The 16,656-nt window shown below is 50.9% G+C and overlaps 1 protein-coding gene across 1 annotated transcript in view; it reads left to right on the top strand.

Annotated features, from left to right (window-relative positions):
- Window positions 1–14,515, top strand: part of BMP7 (bone morphogenetic protein 7) — an 86,669-nt gene extending 72,154 nt beyond the window's left edge. The window contains exons 4-7 of the mRNA XM_005887973.3: window positions 3,351–3,548; window positions 8,714–8,790; window positions 10,642–10,752; window positions 12,471–14,515. Of these exons, the coding sequence (XP_005888035.1) occupies window positions 3,351–3,548; window positions 8,714–8,790; window positions 10,642–10,752; window positions 12,471–12,620 (536 nt within the window). The 3' untranslated portion in view covers window positions 12,621–14,515. The remainder of the gene's footprint in view (window positions 1–3,350; window positions 3,549–8,713; window positions 8,791–10,641; window positions 10,753–12,470) is intronic.
- The last annotated feature ends 2,141 nt before the right edge of the window (window positions 14,516–16,656 follow it).

Here is a 16,656-nt window from a genome sequence, read left to right on the forward strand (position 1 = left end):
GTTGCAGAGCACGGGCTGTACAGCAAGGTGGCTTCGGTAGTTGTGACGTGGGCTTAGTTGCTCTGAGGGGTGTGAGATATTCCCGAACCAAGGATCAAACCAGTTTCCCCTGCATTGGCAGGCGGGTTCTTTACCACTTTTTTTTTTTTCTTTTTGTACTTTAAAAAACTAACGTATAACTCACAAAACGTGGAATTCACCATCTAGTGGTTTTTAGTACACTCGCCTTCTCGTACAGTCATCCGCTGTCGGGTGGTCTTCCCCAGAAGTGACTTCCTGTCCATTAGCACTCACCCCATGCCCTTCCTTCCCCAGGCTCCTGGAAACCATAAATTTACTTTCTGTTTCTATGGATTTACCTATTCTGGACATTTCATATGAATGAAACCATACAATATGTGCTGCTTAGTGACTGGTTTCCTTCATGTAGCATAACGTTTTCAAAGTTCATCCATGCTGTAACATGGATCCGTACTTCTTTTTTTTTTTTTTTTTTTATGGAGAATAATATTCCTTTGTATGGATACACCACATTTTATTTATCCATTCATTAGCTAATGGACATTTGGGTTGTTTCCACATTCTGGCTATTATGAATAATGCTGCTGTGAACCCTTGTGAACCTATGTCTTTAGTTCTCTTGGGTGTATACTTAGGGGTGGAGTTGCTGGGTTGTATGAGAACTCTGTGTATAACTTTTTGAGGAACTGCCAAACTATTTTTCAAAATACCTGCAACATTTTTATAACCCCAACAGCAGCATAGGAAGGTTCTACTCTCTCCACATCCTCACCAATATTCGGTTTTTGTCTGCCTTTATTTTAGCCATCTTAGTGGGAGCAAAGTGACATTTCACTGTAGTTTTCCATACTCCTGCTTTTGAAGCTGAATGTCTTTTGTGGTGACACAGCTTTCACCTTTTAAGCCTTAATCTTTTCTCATATTTGGTGACAGAAGGGGAATAATCCATAGCCACCCTCAGTGCCTGTGCTCCACCAGGCCCAAGATAACTTGCTACCCCATTCTCTAGTTCCCAAGCCTCTAAGTGAAGGGGGTAAGAAAAACCCTAAGATGGCAACTCGGACTAAACAAAGAGGTTTATTCATTTGGGTGATTGGGGCAAGAATCCGGCCAGCTTTAGAACTGGTTTGATCCAGTGATATACGAGAAATCACGTGTCTGTTGTTCTGTCTGCTCTTCCTTCCACCAGCTCAGCCCCATTTGATGATGCAGTCCACCTATGGTGGCCAGATGGTGGCTGTTTCTGGGCTCTCCTTCCTCCCTCAATGCTGTCCAGGGAAAGAGAAGGTTGCTCTGAACCCTACACTTGGAAACTTCCATTCATTGGCTCAATTGGGTCACTTGAACCAATCACTGTAGTTGGAGGGTTGGTTGCTGAGTATTAGAATACAGGCCCCGCCCGCTATGGCCGGGCTGGAGTCAGTTTAAGGCACAGCTGCCTAAATAAAAATTGAGTTGAGTAGCAAGAAATGGGGTGCGGGGGAGAGGGCATGGATGAGACAATTGGCATTGCCCCTGTTTCACAGATGAGGAAATAGAGGCCCCAGCATGCAGCTTCCTCATGGGCTGGTCACCAGCAGATGTAGGTTTCAGCCACCTGGAGACCCTCTTCCCTCTGTCTTCCTATTTCTCAGCTGAGGCTGTGGGACCCTGGACCTGGCTGTACTGCCAGTGGCCAAAGCGAGCCAGACACCCTCCCTCAGAGGTGCAGTGACTGCATTTAGTGGATCTGAAACAGCATCAGGTTTTCAGGGAGGCATTTTTATTTTGCCCTAACAGCCTTCCAGGGGGAGGAGGGTGGTGCACAGTTCCTAGGGGCTCGACTTTAATGGTTTCTTTTATAGAATCATTCAAATTATAGATGAGTGAACTCGAGGAAACCCTGCTAAAGAATGCAGGAAAGCTGGCGTTAAGAGGGACTAAGGTGAAGTAGTGGTGGGTGGGGGAGCTGTTTTGAACATTTGCTGTAATACAGCTAAAGCAAATGCCCCTGATGCTGAGCTGGTCCTTGGGCATCTGGGTTTGTGGACATCTGGCCTGTCTGGAGAGCTCCAGGGAAAGTTGATTCCAGAGTGACTGGGCCCAGTGCCTTCGCTGGCCTCCAACCCCTTTCACCAAACGTGCAGGGACCATATCTGTCATGATTAAGCAGCCTGCCCTGGTTTCAAATTCAGCTCCCTCACTTCCAAGCTCGTTGTCCTTGGGCAAGTTTTCAGCCTCTCTGAGCTGTTTTGTCTTCTTGCTTTATCTTCCTTTGGAATACTTATCAGCACTGGGCATGGTAGTAGTTATTGACCAGGGGAAACTTCTGCAGAAATTAACACTTGTGACTGGCAATTTGTTATGTAAGTGAATACTGAGATGTCTCTGATCAGTTAACATTGGAGTAACAACACGTTTTAATACGTCTCAATAATAAGTTAAGTATGTATTGACCAATGTCTTCATTGTTGCTGCAGCTGGTAGCCTGTTCTTAGCCTCCATCACACCGGACCCACCCTCAGAGCACAGAACACCCTGACTGCCTCAGCCGCCTTCTCACCCAGTATCCGGGGTTGCCAATTCTCTTGGCATCCCTCTTCCTCTTGTTCTGGCTTCCTTCAGATCCTTTGCCAGCGAGCAGTGCTTGTGCACAGCCTCTGTTGCATTCCCCAGACCTCTCAGATGGAGACAGGGCCCCTGGGCTCAGCCCTCACGTCGCTTGTCTGATCTCCTGGACCACTGTCCTGAGCTAGCATCTAATCTAATGAGCACTTCCGGTGTGCAGAGGTCTGCTGGGAGCATCTGTATGTCGAATGTCAGAGGCTGAATGTGAACCCAGGAAGGTAGGCCCAGGGCCAGAGCCTGTCCTGCCTCCAAGGCTGTCTCTCCTGCTGGTGAAGTTGATTCCAGATGTGGCTGGGCCCAGGTGAAGAGGGATGGGGAGTCAGACTAGGACTCAGAGGTTCCACTGCCTGCCCACCTCCCCCTCCCTCTTCCCTTGGGCGTCAGGTGGGGGTTTCAGTTGGGAGCCGCTGAGTCACACTGTGTCACACCCCTCCTGGCTCCGTTTGTCTCCGCGCACACATCACCACGGGCTCCCTGCCCTGCATGATTCCTGCCTGCCTTCCCCACCAGTGTGCACTCCCAGAGGCCAGGGAGTTCTCTCTGTGACTCCCAGTGTGTTCCAAGTTCCTAGGACAACCCGGTGTAGAGTCAGAGCTGAGGCCATGCTGGTGATGGAGGAGTGGCAAGTACACGGATGGACATTGTGAGGTTCGCTAACGTGACATCTGTTCAGCCCTTCCCACTAACCACCTGTTCTGTGCATTTGACTGCTTCCCGTATAGGACAGAGCATCAACCCCAAGTTGGCGGGCCTGATCGGGCGGCAGGGGCCCCAGAACAAGCAGCCGTTCATGGTGGCCTTCTTCAAGGCCACCGAAGTCCACCTCCGCAGCACCCGCTCCACGGGGGGCAAGCAGCGCAGCCAGAATCGCTCCAAGACGCCCAAGAACCAGGAAGCCCTGCGGGTGGCCAACGTCGCAGGTACACCGGGGTGGGGGGTTTACTCCACGGACCCCCAGGAGCCCACAGGGAGCCCCCTGCAGGACTCCAGCCGGGGGTGGCTCAACATCCATGCATGTGCTCCACAGATGGTTCTGGAACCCATGCAGCAGGAAGCACCACCCACAGAATCCCTTCCTGCCCAGAGCTCACCATCTTCATTGTGTAAATTGTCTTATAAATTCATTTCGAAATGCAAGTAGCGGAACATGAGTATCACAGGATGCCAAATCATGTGAAATTTCTAAACAAACAAAACAAGAGCTACAAATAAATAAAGGAGAACTATGAAAACATACATAGAGGGAAGACTTCACCCCATTGTCCTGAGGAAGGCAGGGAGAAAAAGTGAAGGGCAGTTGCTGTATCTTTCATTTTATTTCTTCAAGTGAAATGCATTTGAAACTCATGGCAAACTTTAACACTTGTTGAACATGGGTGGTAAGATTTTCTTGTAGAGCCTTCCCAGCTCTGGGTTCATCATGAGCTGGAAAAGGCCTGGGGTTGGTGGGAGGAAGTGTGGAAAGGAGCGTGGGGGTGTTTAGAAGGGTGAGGGGGTGTGGCAGAGCAGCCCCCACTCTCAGATCCACATATATTGTCAATAGCTTCTTCTGCCTTACCTGGAAGGTCATTTCCAGAATTTTGAAATTGCTGTTCATTTTCCTTTTCAGGGAAAAGCAAAAATACAGTTACTGTGATTGGTGATGTTTTTTAAGAGCAGGGCGCCCTGCCAGATGGACTCCAGTGAGTCTGTGTGGTTCCAGAGTTTGTGTGCAGAGATTTTGTAAGAATTCTTTTCTGGCAGGTGCATCCACTCTTTTTTAGGCTGCTCAAGTGAAATCTGATCCCCCAAATTAAAAAAGCAACAAAATCTCTTCATTTGTATTTTAAGCATGCTCTATGCCGGTTTCTCGGGGGTTGGGGTTCAACAGCGAAAGCCCAGCCATGGCCCACAGTTCATGCAAGGTGGGCAGAAGGGGGCTGTCACTCACAGGCACGCTGATCACAGCCCTGGGAGCCAGGAGATGGTGATGAGGGACCCTTTAGGGGATGGTTCAGAGGAGACTTCTTCAGGGGCAAGCTGGTGCCCCCAAGGTGAGGCTGGGTGGGCTGGAGACCAGCACTCCAGACAGTGGGACGCACAAGTGAAGGGAGTTTTCATGGCAGCTTTGGCGGGCAGTGGAGGGCAGGCCACGTGGCTGGGACAGGGAGGGTGCGGCTGGGGAGTGAGCAGAGTCAAGTGTCCTCTTGGGAGCCACATCGTGAGTTTGAATTTCATCCAAAGCAAATTTGGAGGCCTTTGCAGGGTTTCAAGCTGTGATGTGGGGTGGGGTTGATAAGCAGCTCATTCTGGCTGCTCTGAGAATGGTGGGGAGCAGGGTGGGGCGCTTGGGGAGGGTCAGCGTAGGGAGACTTGTTAGAGGCTTTTCCATGTCAGGCAGGCAGGAAGTGCTGGCAAATGTCAGCCGTGCAAAATCTCCCATGTCTCAGAGGTCTGTCAGGTGTAATGGTCTGACCAACGCAATGAAAGGGGAGGGACTGCCCTCAAAGTCTTAGAATTGCGCACCCAGCTTCCCCACCACATCCTTACCAAACCGCCATCGTCTCCACTTACATAACCCCCAGGATGGGGCCCTCACTACCGCACATGACAGCTCTTCTACCTTGGCTAGGATCTGCTTTCTTGCTCTAGATTTCTACTTCCTGGTCCTGTTTGAAGTTCACTTAAATCCTGCCTGGAAGTTTAATTAAAAAAAAAAAAAAAAAAACCAAAGCCTGGGTCCCACCACAGTCTTAAAAAACCAGAATCTCGGAGGGTGTGTTTGCCTGCACATTCCCATTGAAAGTGCTTTACCTCCTCCCGTAACAGCTTCCCAGATGGTACAGTGGTGAGGAATCTGCCTGCCAATGCAGGAGACATGGGTTCAATCCCTGGGTCAGGAAGATCCCCTGGAGGAGGCAATGACAACCCCTTCCAGTATTCTTGCCTGGAAAATTCCCATGGACAGAGGAGCATGGTGGGCTTGCGTCCATGGGATCACAAAGAGTCAGACACGACTGAGCGCCTGAGCACACACACACCTCCCGTGATGGGCTAAGAATCCTGCTGCAGGGGCACACGAGTAGAAGCCTCTCCCCCATGGGAGCCCTGTGTGTGCTGGGGGGACTGGACATGTTCTGCCGACATGCCTTGCCCCCCAAAGGCCTTCAACTGCTCTTCAGACTGTGTGGTTTGGGGTGAGAAGCTGGGATCCTCACTTCCCTTCCACTTCCTTCTCCCACCCCCATTTGGACCCAACTCCCCTGGTCATTAGCCATCTTCACCACATGACCCGTGGGGGTGGGAGCTGAGTCCAGGCAGCTGCTCAGGCGGGGCTTGTGGAGGTGGATGAAGCAGCTCCTGCTTGCCTGCCCGCTTCGGCTGGGGGCGGGTGGGGCAGGGCAGGAGGGCAGGCCAGCTGGGAGTCCACTTTTTGAGCATCTCTTCTTCCTTTTCCTTGTCTTTCTGTTAAGAAGAGGTCAGAGTGAAATAGTTCTGACCACTTCCTCCCAGAGCAGCTGTGTTCCAGGGGAGCCTGGAGGAGCCAGGTGTCTGAGGTCCCTGAGGGCAGAGTCAGGGCCCAGCCCATACTGGCGTGCCCACAGCTAGCTTCAGGAGCTGCTCTTGGCCTTGGCCTGTGGGGCCTTGGGCTTCAACATTAAGCCAAATATCATTGCCTTGTTTTCAGGGTTGGGGAAACTGCACTGAGGCCCCTACTCGTAATTGATTAGACATTGCTAATCAATTAAGGCACTTTCTTCTCAGTGAGCCTGCACGTACCTTCAGGTTCTTCTTTACTCAGGGCACCAAACAGCCAGCAATGTTAGTTCTCAACACACAGCTTCTTTGCCACACCCCTGGCCCACGCTAAAGTGCTCAGACCTTTGTCTTGTTCAGGCTCCTTCACACAGCATCACAGCTGAGGTTGCTCCTGTCTCTCCCATCTCCCTTCCGCCTGTCTACAGGGAAGGAGGGGAAGAAGCCTTGTGGAGTTGCTGCCTGGGGTTACAGGCGTGGTCACAGCGATGGAGGCTTTCCTGGATTTCCGCTGTGTCTGTGCCTTCCAGATGGCACAGTGTGAATGGTCCAGGAGGTTGCTCGGTTCCCCTCTGAGGGGTCCCTTGGCATTGATCTTTGCATATGAATGACCACTGGGCCCTCAGCAGCCCTGCTACCCTCATAGCTGGCGTTCTCGCTCTCTTTCAGCCCTCAGGTTAGGTCCTGAGGTGAGGAAGAGGGGCCCAGGACTCCCATTCCTGCTCCATCCTCCCTAACCTCCCTCACCCCCAGCAGTGGAGCTCAGTGCAGACCTTTCCCCTCCTCGCTGCCAACCGCCGACCCCAGCATCACCGCCTCATTCCCATCCTTCTGCCCACCACCACTCCTGTCCTGGTTATTGCTGACTTCTAACCCTCCTCTCCATCCCACCCTGTCCTTATCCTGGAATCTCCTACCTGGCCCACCATCTCACTTCCTTTGGTTCTTACACAAGCACCACTTCCTCTGAAGGCTCTTGGTTAGACAGCACAGAGCCCCCAGCACATTGTTCCTGTCCTCCTCTCCTCCCTTAGTTCCTCCTCGATGCTCGTCTAGATGGAACGTAATTGGTGTTTACTCATTTGGTCATCGTCTGCCTCCCTTGCTGGAAGATAAGCCCCTCGATGCTTCATTCACACTTGTAGCTCCAGTGCCCAAACCAGTATCTGCAAACCCATAGATGCTCTGTAACAGTTTGTGGGAATGAACAAACGAATGAATGAATGAATGAATGAATGACATACTGGGCACCAAGGTAATGAGGGCCTGAGACACCCAAAGGCCGGTGCTCCCTGCTGCCCTCATTGGGATCATCTCACTGGTTCTGAGTGTTTCCTAGGGGCCAGGATCCCTCCCTCCTAGAAACTTATAGGCCATTCTGTCATAATCAATTGTCATTTCCTCACTGGTTTGTACATTTTTGAAAATGTCTTCTCTCAACCCTAGATATAAAGATGTGTGTAAAATTAGGAATGTTCACAAAAGCCAATAGAAAGCCCATGGGAAATTTTAGATGGAAGAGAGAGAGATTGTGGTTAAAAAAAAAAAATGAATCCCTCTTGCTCCTGGGTACAGGGAAGATTGTGCAGTGGCAGCAGAGTGTGTGTTTGTGTCAGAGAGAAAGGGAGACAGAGAAAGAGATAGACACAAGGAGAGAGACAGAGAAACAGATATTCCTGCATGTTTACAAGCGCTCAGTTACAAACCCCAAATTCCTACCAACTCTACATACTTCTGGAAAACCCCAGTGCATAATTTTCGTTCCGCAGAGGAACCTCAGTGTTGTGTTTTTCTGAAAGGTCAATGGGACTTGACTTTTTGCCCTCTCGTGTCTTCTCGGTGGTGGGAGCTTTGTCCCAGGCCCTGTCTGTGCCTTCTCCTGCCTCCCTCCATGGGGCTGAGCATCTCGAGGCGTGAGCCTGAGTGGAAGCAGCACACCCCCCTACCCCACCCCCATTCAGGCATGACGGGATGCAGATGGACATGGATTCCCACATGGAATCTGGGCAGACATCAGCAACTAAACCAGAGAAAACAGCGTGCACAGGAGGATCCGGGGATAGCTGTGAACTAAGACTGTGTGAGAGATGGGGGCTTTGGTACCACCCCTATGGAGGCCATTTTCAGGGGGCAGAAATGAGTTTTGAGGCTACAGATGCCTGAATGACCTTTGTGTCCAGCTCCCAAAGTTTGCTTGGGGTCACGCCACTGCCTTAGACTGCTGCTGCTGCTGCTGCTAAGTCGCTTCAGTAGTGTCTGACTCTGTGCGACCCCATAGACAGCAGCCCATCAGGTTCCCCTGTCCCTGGGATTCTCCAGGCAAGAACACTGGAGTGGGTTGCCATTTCCTTCTCCAATGCATGAAAGTGAAAAGTGAAAGTGAAGTCACTCAGTCATGTCTGACTCTTAGTAACGCCATGGACCGCAGCCTACCAGGCTCCTCCGTCTGTGAGATTTTCCAGGCAAGAGTACTGGAGTGGGGTGCCATTGCCTTGGACTGAGGAAGCATTAATGCGTGTGTTTCCTCTTCCTCCCCATGGTACTTCACCTCTGCTCCCCATCACTGCAGAAAACAGCAGCAGCGACCAGAGGCAGGCATGTAAGAAGCATGAGCTATACGTCAGCTTCCGGGACCTGGGCTGGCAGGTAAGGGGGAGGGTGGCTGGGTCTGCCCCGGTGTCGGGAACCTCTGGTATGGGCTTCCCTGTGCTCCCCACCATGGCGGTGGGACTGGGTCCCCTATGTGCAGTGAGCCGTGGTTCTCATCTCTTGAGATTCCAGCTGTTTAATCGTTAAGTCGTGTCCAACTCTTTTGAACCCCATGGAATTGTAGCCCTTCAGGCTCCTCTGTCCATGGGATTTCCCATGCAAGAATACTGGAGTGGGTTGCCATTTCCTCCTCCAGGGGATCTTCCTGACCAGGGATCGAACCTACGTCTCCTGCATTGACAGGTTGATTCTTTACCACTGAGCCACCTGGGAAGCCTCATGTTCTAACTAGAGGCTGCAGGGATGCCTCATGAAACCCAGGAGCAGAAACCTGGTTTCTGCTAGAGACTCAGGCTAGAACCAGAAGCCCAAACACTGTGGACTGTGAACCTCATTCTCCATGTGAACCCCATTGGCACCCTGCACTGGCTGCTTCCCTCAGATATGGACAAGTCCATGTGCTGGAATCCAGCCACCTGGAGGGCGGGCCCCCACCCTCTGTGGTGTCTGTCTGCCTTCTGCCCCTCCTTCCCCCATCTGTGCTTCAGATTCCCAGGGAAGGGGCTGATTGGCCCAGCTTAGGCTAGGTGCTTGTTCCTGAACCAATCAGGTATTGTAGGGCTGGGATCATGTCCTAGGACCATGGCTGGCCCCCTCTGGAACCATTTAGCTGAAGCAGGGCAAAGGGCAAGGGATGAATCCTAGAAAAACAGTATCTCAACTGTTGATGAGTTTCTATGACCTCCTGGGCCTTTTCTAGGCATTGGAGATGCAGCTTTGGGCATAGCAAGGTGCCTGCCTTCATGAAGCCCAAATATCCCTGGAAAGGGTGTTGTCATGAAATTACCAGGGCCATTGGTTTTGTTGTTCTCCCCTCACAGAGCTTGTATTTCCGTGGGAGGGTCCAGATTCTTCCCAGAGGATAGTATAGTGTTCCCAGATACGCCCTCAGGGGTCTTGTGCACACAGACAGCTTGGAGCCCTCCTGGGATTCTGTCCTCACTCTTAGGATACCATCCACAGTCTAAGAGGTTGCTCACGTCCTAGTGTGGAATGGAGCCCCCAGGTGCACTGAGTCCCTGAGGGGTGTAGTCATTGCTAGAGCGCCATTTCTGTGCTGACCTGACCACAAAGCATCCTTTGTTGAGTCGCACAGTGTAGCAGGCACTGTGCTTCGTGAAGCGAGGTCTGAAGGTTTTGTTAACAGACGGCCCATGCTACCACATAGCAGGGGTAAGACTGATACCCTCGGTCACCTCTGTCTGTGCCACCTTCCAGTGAAGAGCCAGTGTCCATTCTGGGCTCAGCCCAGCCCCCTGGTTTTTCCCTCATTTTTACTGTCTGTTGGGACAAGGGCTTCACAGCTGGCTCAATGGGTAGGTAAAGAATCTGCCTGCAGTGCAGGAGATGCAGGAGACGCAGGTTCGATCCCCAGGTTGGGAAGGTCCCCTGGAGGAGGGCATGGAAACCTACTCCAGTATTCTTGTCTGGAGAGTCCCACAGACAGAGGAGCCTGTAGGGCTACAGTCCATAGTGTCTCAGAGTCTGAAGCGATTGAGCACTCACGCACTAGACCAAGAAAGGCTGCCTCCTGTTTCTTCTGCCTCTGCAGGAGCCCCAGCCACCCAGAAGGAGGTGGGCTATGCCTTTGACCTCTGGGAGCTTCGGAATCTGGCCCACAGGAGGAGGGTTTCGGCCTGGAGGGTGGGACCCTGCCGTTCCTACTTTGTTCTGACCACGCCCCTCACCTGACCATGCCTCCTCATGCTCTCTGATCTCTCCCCGCAGGACTGGATCATCGCACCCGAAGGCTATGCCGCCTACTACTGTGAGGGGGAGTGCGCCTTCCCTCTGAATTCCTACATGAACGCCACCAACCATGCCATCGTGCAGACGCTGGTGAGTGTGGCCTGCGTGCCGTCCGGGGTGTGGCCCGCCGCTGCAGCAGGGCCACCAGATCCGGCCTCATGTCCCTCCAAGCTGGGGCCACAGCAGGTCTCTAACATGTTATGAGTTTCTGGAGCCCTGGGCCCTATTGCTTTCCTGGGCCCTTCCTCCATAAAAAGTATGTTTAACAGGACATAAGTATACTCATTGTGTATGATCTTCAACCCTGAAGTGCATTTATTTCTCCTAGTTTTAAAAGCAGCTAGAATAGTTCCTAAAAGTATCATAAATAAACAACACTGTGCCTAAGGGCAGTTGTCCTGGCCTTGCCTCAGTCTGGGTTGTTCCTGGTAGTCAGCATCCACCTCTTTAGGCTTCCCCCATCCCCTGCTCCACAATGTCTGGGCTTCCTACAGGTGAGGCAGCCTTGAGAGTTGGTCCCCTCCTAGAGTTCACATCTTTGCCTCCTAGCCTTGATTTCATGGCTCAGCCATTCAAGGGTGTTTATTGAGGCAGAATCATCTAATATAGCCTAGACTTGGACCATCCGATATGGTACCCACTTTTATATGTGGCTCTTGAATACTTGAATGTGGCCAATCTCAACTGAGATGTTTTGCAACTATAAAATACACACTGAGTTTTGAAGCCTTAGTATAAAAAAATATAAAATATCTCATTCATGACTTATGTTAAGTATATATTGAAGTGATAATAGCTTTGAAATGCAGGGTTAAATTATATTATTTAAATTTATTTCACCTGTTTCTTTTTCATTTTGTAGCGTATAGCTACTAGAACATTTTAAATTACACTTGTGATTTGCATTTGTTTTTCTTGGACAGGACAGGCCTGGTCCAGAGGCCAGCAATCTTTTTCTGAAAACAGCCAGATAGTAAATATTTTTAACTTTAAGAGTCATAAGTTTCTGTTGCAGCTATTCACCTCTTCTGTTATAATGCAGAAGCAGCCACAAACGCTGTGTGATGAATGGGTGTGGCTGTGTGCCAACAAAACTTTATTTATAAAAACATGTGGCAGAGCAGGGTTTGACCTGCAGGCCGACCCTTGTCTGGCCCAGGGGTTCTCAACTTGGGGCAGTTTTGCCTCCCAGGGAATATTTGACAATGTCTGGCTTCCTCGGTGGCTCAGCGGTAAATAATCCACCTGCAACGCAAGAGCTGCGGAAGACATGGGTTTGATCCTTGGGTCAGGAAGATCCCCTGCAGGAGGGCACAGCAACCCACTCCAGTATTCATGCCTGGAGAATCCCATGGACAGAAGAGCCTGGTGGACTACAGTCCAAGGGTCGCAAAGAGTCAGAGGCGACTGAAGCGACTTGACATGCACGTCCAGAGACATTTTTAGTTGTCACAGTTGAGGGGTGGGGGTGGAGTGCCTCTGACTTCTAGAAGTGGAGCCCAGGGATGCTGTCAAACATCCTGGAATGTCAAAGAGGACAGCCTCATGAGGGAGAATGACCCAGCCCCCAGTATCTTCCTAGCTGTATGCCATGTGACCCTGTATGCTCTGGTTCTCTCATCTGTAAATCCAGGATAACCCTGGAACTGAGTTAGTTAGCCATCAAGTGCTTAGAACTGGGAGTGCCCAGTGAGTGTCACCAGTGGGGATTCTGTCCAAGCAGTACCTGTTCCGTACAGGAATACGGAGGCCAGGGAGGAGTGACTCTCCAGGTCTCACCACCACCACCGTTTTCGGGTGTGTTTCAGGTGCACTTCATCAACCCGGAAACGGTGCCCAAGCCTTGCTGTGCTCCGACTCAGCTCAATGCCATCTCTGTGCTCTACTTCGATGACAGCTCCAACGTCATCCTGAAGAAATACAGAAACATGGTTGTCCGGGCTTGTGGCTGCCACTAGCTCTTCCCGGAAGTCACACGCTTTCGAGTCACGTTTTTCTGGATCCTGGGTCTCTCACCGTCCAGCACCTCCCACCTCTTGGGCGAGGAGCCAGCAGACCACCTGCATTTTGTGAGGCCTTCCCATTCCCTCTCCCCAACTATAATGCTGTAGGAGTGTTAAGGAATTTGAGAGGCAGATGGCTTTTGATCCGATTTTCATCAGCATCCTACGGACAAGATCCTACAAGCTGCTGCAGGCAAAACCTAACAGGAAAAATATATATATATCAAGAAAAATTGCTGGGCCCCGATCACTGGCTGTGAAGTCTCAGCCGTGCACCAACTCGTTCCCAGGAGTAATTACGACACCCTTCAGCCCGGCCACCAGCAGTGGGAGGAAGGGGGTGTGGCCAGGGGTGGGCATGCTCTTGTTTGTGTGAGAGGAAGATGAATGCAGAAGTCCCTGTAATAAATGTCACAATAAAATGAATGAATGAAAATGGTTAGGATGGTACAGATATATTTTCCTAAACAATTTATCCCCATTTCTTGGTTTACTCTGATTTCATAAACAGAAGCTGTAGCTGGCAGAGGGAGTGGAGGCCCCCTTTCTGTGCCATTCCAGTTTCATTCTGAGGCTTGCCCAGGCCCACTGTTTATGTAGGCTCACCCCAATGCCAAGATTTGTCCAGTGAAGGAGAGGGAAAATTTATCCTTGGAGTTGGGAGTGTGTTGACCTTGAAGGATAAATAGGTTCCATCGTTCAGCCAGGTGCCTGGTGGCAGAAATTAAGATAAGTGTGTGAAGTACTGGCAGACACTTGGAATTGGTTTTCCAACTCTCCCCCCAGTAGGAAGTCAGTGAGAGGTGGCAGTTGGAGGAGAAAAGCAGTCAGGACAAAACTTGCAGTTCAATCCTGAGTTAGGGCCACCATAGCTCTATTTTAAGAAGCACACTAGCTCTTAACGGGTGGATGGGCAGGAGGGTCATCCATCCCCCAAGCAGACTCCTCTATTGGCCGTTGATAGCAGCATCCTAGAGTCTGGGCTCTGATGAGGGCCTCTGTAGCCACCGATTTTCATTCGCAGACCCCTACGGGAGGACCCTGCAAAAGAATCAGCCCCTGGAAGCAAGGGAAAGGTGACACAGTGGGAGGTCTGCTGGGAGCAGGATGTGCAGATATGCATCTCAAATGGAAGGCTGAGGAAGCTGTCTTGAGAGTGTCCTGACTGGAAGGTACCGTTTCTGACATGGCCCTCGGCACATGCCTCTCTCACCTTAGCCAGAAGGTCCCCAGCCTCCAGCTGCACCATGGGCCCTGGAGACCACCAGGCTGTCTGTGAACAAAAAACAGGGTTATCCAGGTGACGCCTGCAGCCCCTTGGATCTGGTCTAGTGAAGAACTGTCTCTCCATGTTGATTAAGTTAGCTCCTGGAAACACGGGGCCCTGTTTTAATTTTCTTTTATTTTTTCTTCTTCAGTAGCTTGGGCTGCAGCCTTCACTCTGCCTGGTCAATGGGGAAGAGTCGCTGTTTTTGTTACATTTTGTTTTGTCTGTTGACAGATCTGGGGATTTGGCGAGATTCCCTCTTGCTGCAAGCTTTCACACCGCGTACACCCCTAGCATCATTTGTACACTGAAACCTGTAAATAGCTGTTACAAAACAAAGAAATTATTTATGTCATCTGAAGCTCATTTTAGACCCTCTCCAATCCCTTGTTCAGGACAACAAGCTTGCTTTCCTCCAACCTGTTTATTTTCTTATTTAAGACTATTTATTAAATGGTCAGACTGATGTACCTTCAGCCATTGCATAGAGCAGTCCTCAGAGAAAATGCTGTATATAGACAAAATAAAAAGGGTTTTGACTTTGCAATAAAAGGAGACATTTGGTTCTGGTTTTGGGCCTGTGTATGTCTGTGTTGTTTTTTCTCTCGATGCCTGGATATTGGAGTTCTCTTGGTCTGCTGAGAACTCTTTGCCTTAGCCTCCACCATTAACACGCTGTTTATCATCCAGGCCTGGGGGAGAAAGGGACGCTCATCAGTATTCGGTACAGCTGTGCGGGGCTCCGGGCAGGAGAGATGGAACCAAACAACAAATGTGAATTTAGTAGGCTTGACTACAAAGATCCTTGATTGAATTACAGTGCAGCTGTCAGCAGCTGTTTCAAAGAGGCAGGGGGTAAATTAGCTGTGTTTACTGCTAACATAGTTGAAAGATTTAGTCATCCCAATAAAACAGAGGCAAAGAAAGAAAAAGAAATAGTAATGGGGGTGGGGGAGTGTACACCCAAAACTTTAAAGCGGCGCAGGCCCCAGAGCCCAGCACTGTCCAGTGCAAATTATTTCAGCGGTTTGGGGGCTGCTGTTGGCTCCCGGCTTGAGCCATGGATGGCCCCCAGCGGGCCTGGCGAAGGCAGCCAGGGGCCTGCTGAGCACGCAGCAGCCCGCAGCCATGCGGTGTGGAGCAGCCGCTCGGGTCCCTTTCCGCTTTGAAGTGCATGCTGAGGTCACCTGATGGATGTTAGAATCTGGGCCCATTCCCTGGCCCGGCTGCCTGCTCTTTCCCTGTTGCCTCAAATGAAGCAGCCGCTCCTAACAAGTTCCAGCCCCTGGTTTCCAAACCTTCTTGTCATTGTCCCGATGCGTGATCCAGCTTTTGTTCTGCTTCCAGGCTGGAGACCAGAGCCGCACACCAGAGGGCCAGATGCGGCCTGCAGACGTGTCTTATTCCTCCTGCGTGCATGGTGTTTATACATTTTTAAAAAGTGAATTCGTTGCCAACACGTTTTTGAAAATCAGAAGGCTGGGGTGAAAAAAAATCTCAAATTCTGGCTTCTGAGCAGTTGGCAGATCTGGCCTCTCCCAGGCCCTGTTCTTGCGTGGCGGCTCCGGCTGGAGCCCAAGCGCAGTATAGCCGCAGTCTTCACTGCTCCCTGTTGTCTAGCTCAGGAAGGTGCAAACATCAGCTGCTGTTTTTAAAAGTGTAGGTTATCTGTTGATGTGTGCCCATGTCTCTATTAAGAGTAGGAAAGTAAAAGCTGGACTGAGGGCTTCTCTGGTGGTCCAGTGGTTAAGAATCCGCCTGCCAATGCTGAGGACATCGATTTGATCCCCGGTCCAAGAAGATTCCATATGTCATGGGGCAACTAAGCCCGTGCCCCACAACCCAGGAACTGCAACTACTGAGACTTTGGGCCACAACTACTGAAGCCCGTGCACCCTGGAGCCCCTGCTTTGCAAATGAAGCCACCTCAGTGAGAAGCCCTTGCACTGCAACTGGAGAGTAGCTCTCACTTGCTGCAACTAGAGAAAGCCCGTGCAGCAAGAAAGACTCAGTGCAGCCAAAATTAAATAAATAAGTAATTTTTAAAAAGCTGGACTGAATGAGCCACACTTCACGGGGAAGAGGACAAGCCTTTGCTCCTCTCTGGCTCACTTTCCCCATAGACTGCCAGTTGGATCCCTACAGGCAGGTGTGTCTGGCTGAAGTGCCGCAGGTGACATCATCTTTGGCCTGCACCTTACTCCCTCCTGGTTCCCACCTCTCTTGCTCTTTGTCACCTTGAAGCCTCATCTCCTCGTGCCACTCACTGAGCACCTGTGTCAGGGACCATGGCTACCACCACTTGGCGTGATGTTGTCAGTGTCCATTCTAAGAGGGCACAAAGAGGTGAAGGTGTTTACTCAACGTCACCAGATAATAATTGCCTGGACCCAACACCTAGGCTCGACCCTATGTTTATCTTACAGCCTCCTAGGTCTGTTTGTGAAATGTGGGGAAGCCTGGCCCCCAGCCCTAACTCTCCAAATGACCTTCCCCAGTTCCCTGCATCTGTCCCTGAATGCACGCTGAGTTCCTGGACCACAAGCTCAGGTTTTGGGTCTCCTTTCCACTTCCAAGTGGCTTGAGGGACTTCATCTGTGAATATGATGATGAACCTTTAGCTTCCCCGCTGGCTGGGCCCAATAGCCCCACCTGCTATACAGTATAGCTTACCTGACCTGATTTCTGCTTTGTTACCTCATGATGACAACGTGTGGACCTCGC

Source organism: Bos mutus, chromosome 13 (genome assembly GCF_027580195.1).
Source record: "Bos mutus isolate GX-2022 chromosome 13, NWIPB_WYAK_1.1, whole genome shotgun sequence".
In the NCBI taxonomy this organism is placed as follows: domain Eukaryota; kingdom Metazoa; phylum Chordata; class Mammalia; order Artiodactyla; family Bovidae; genus Bos; species Bos mutus.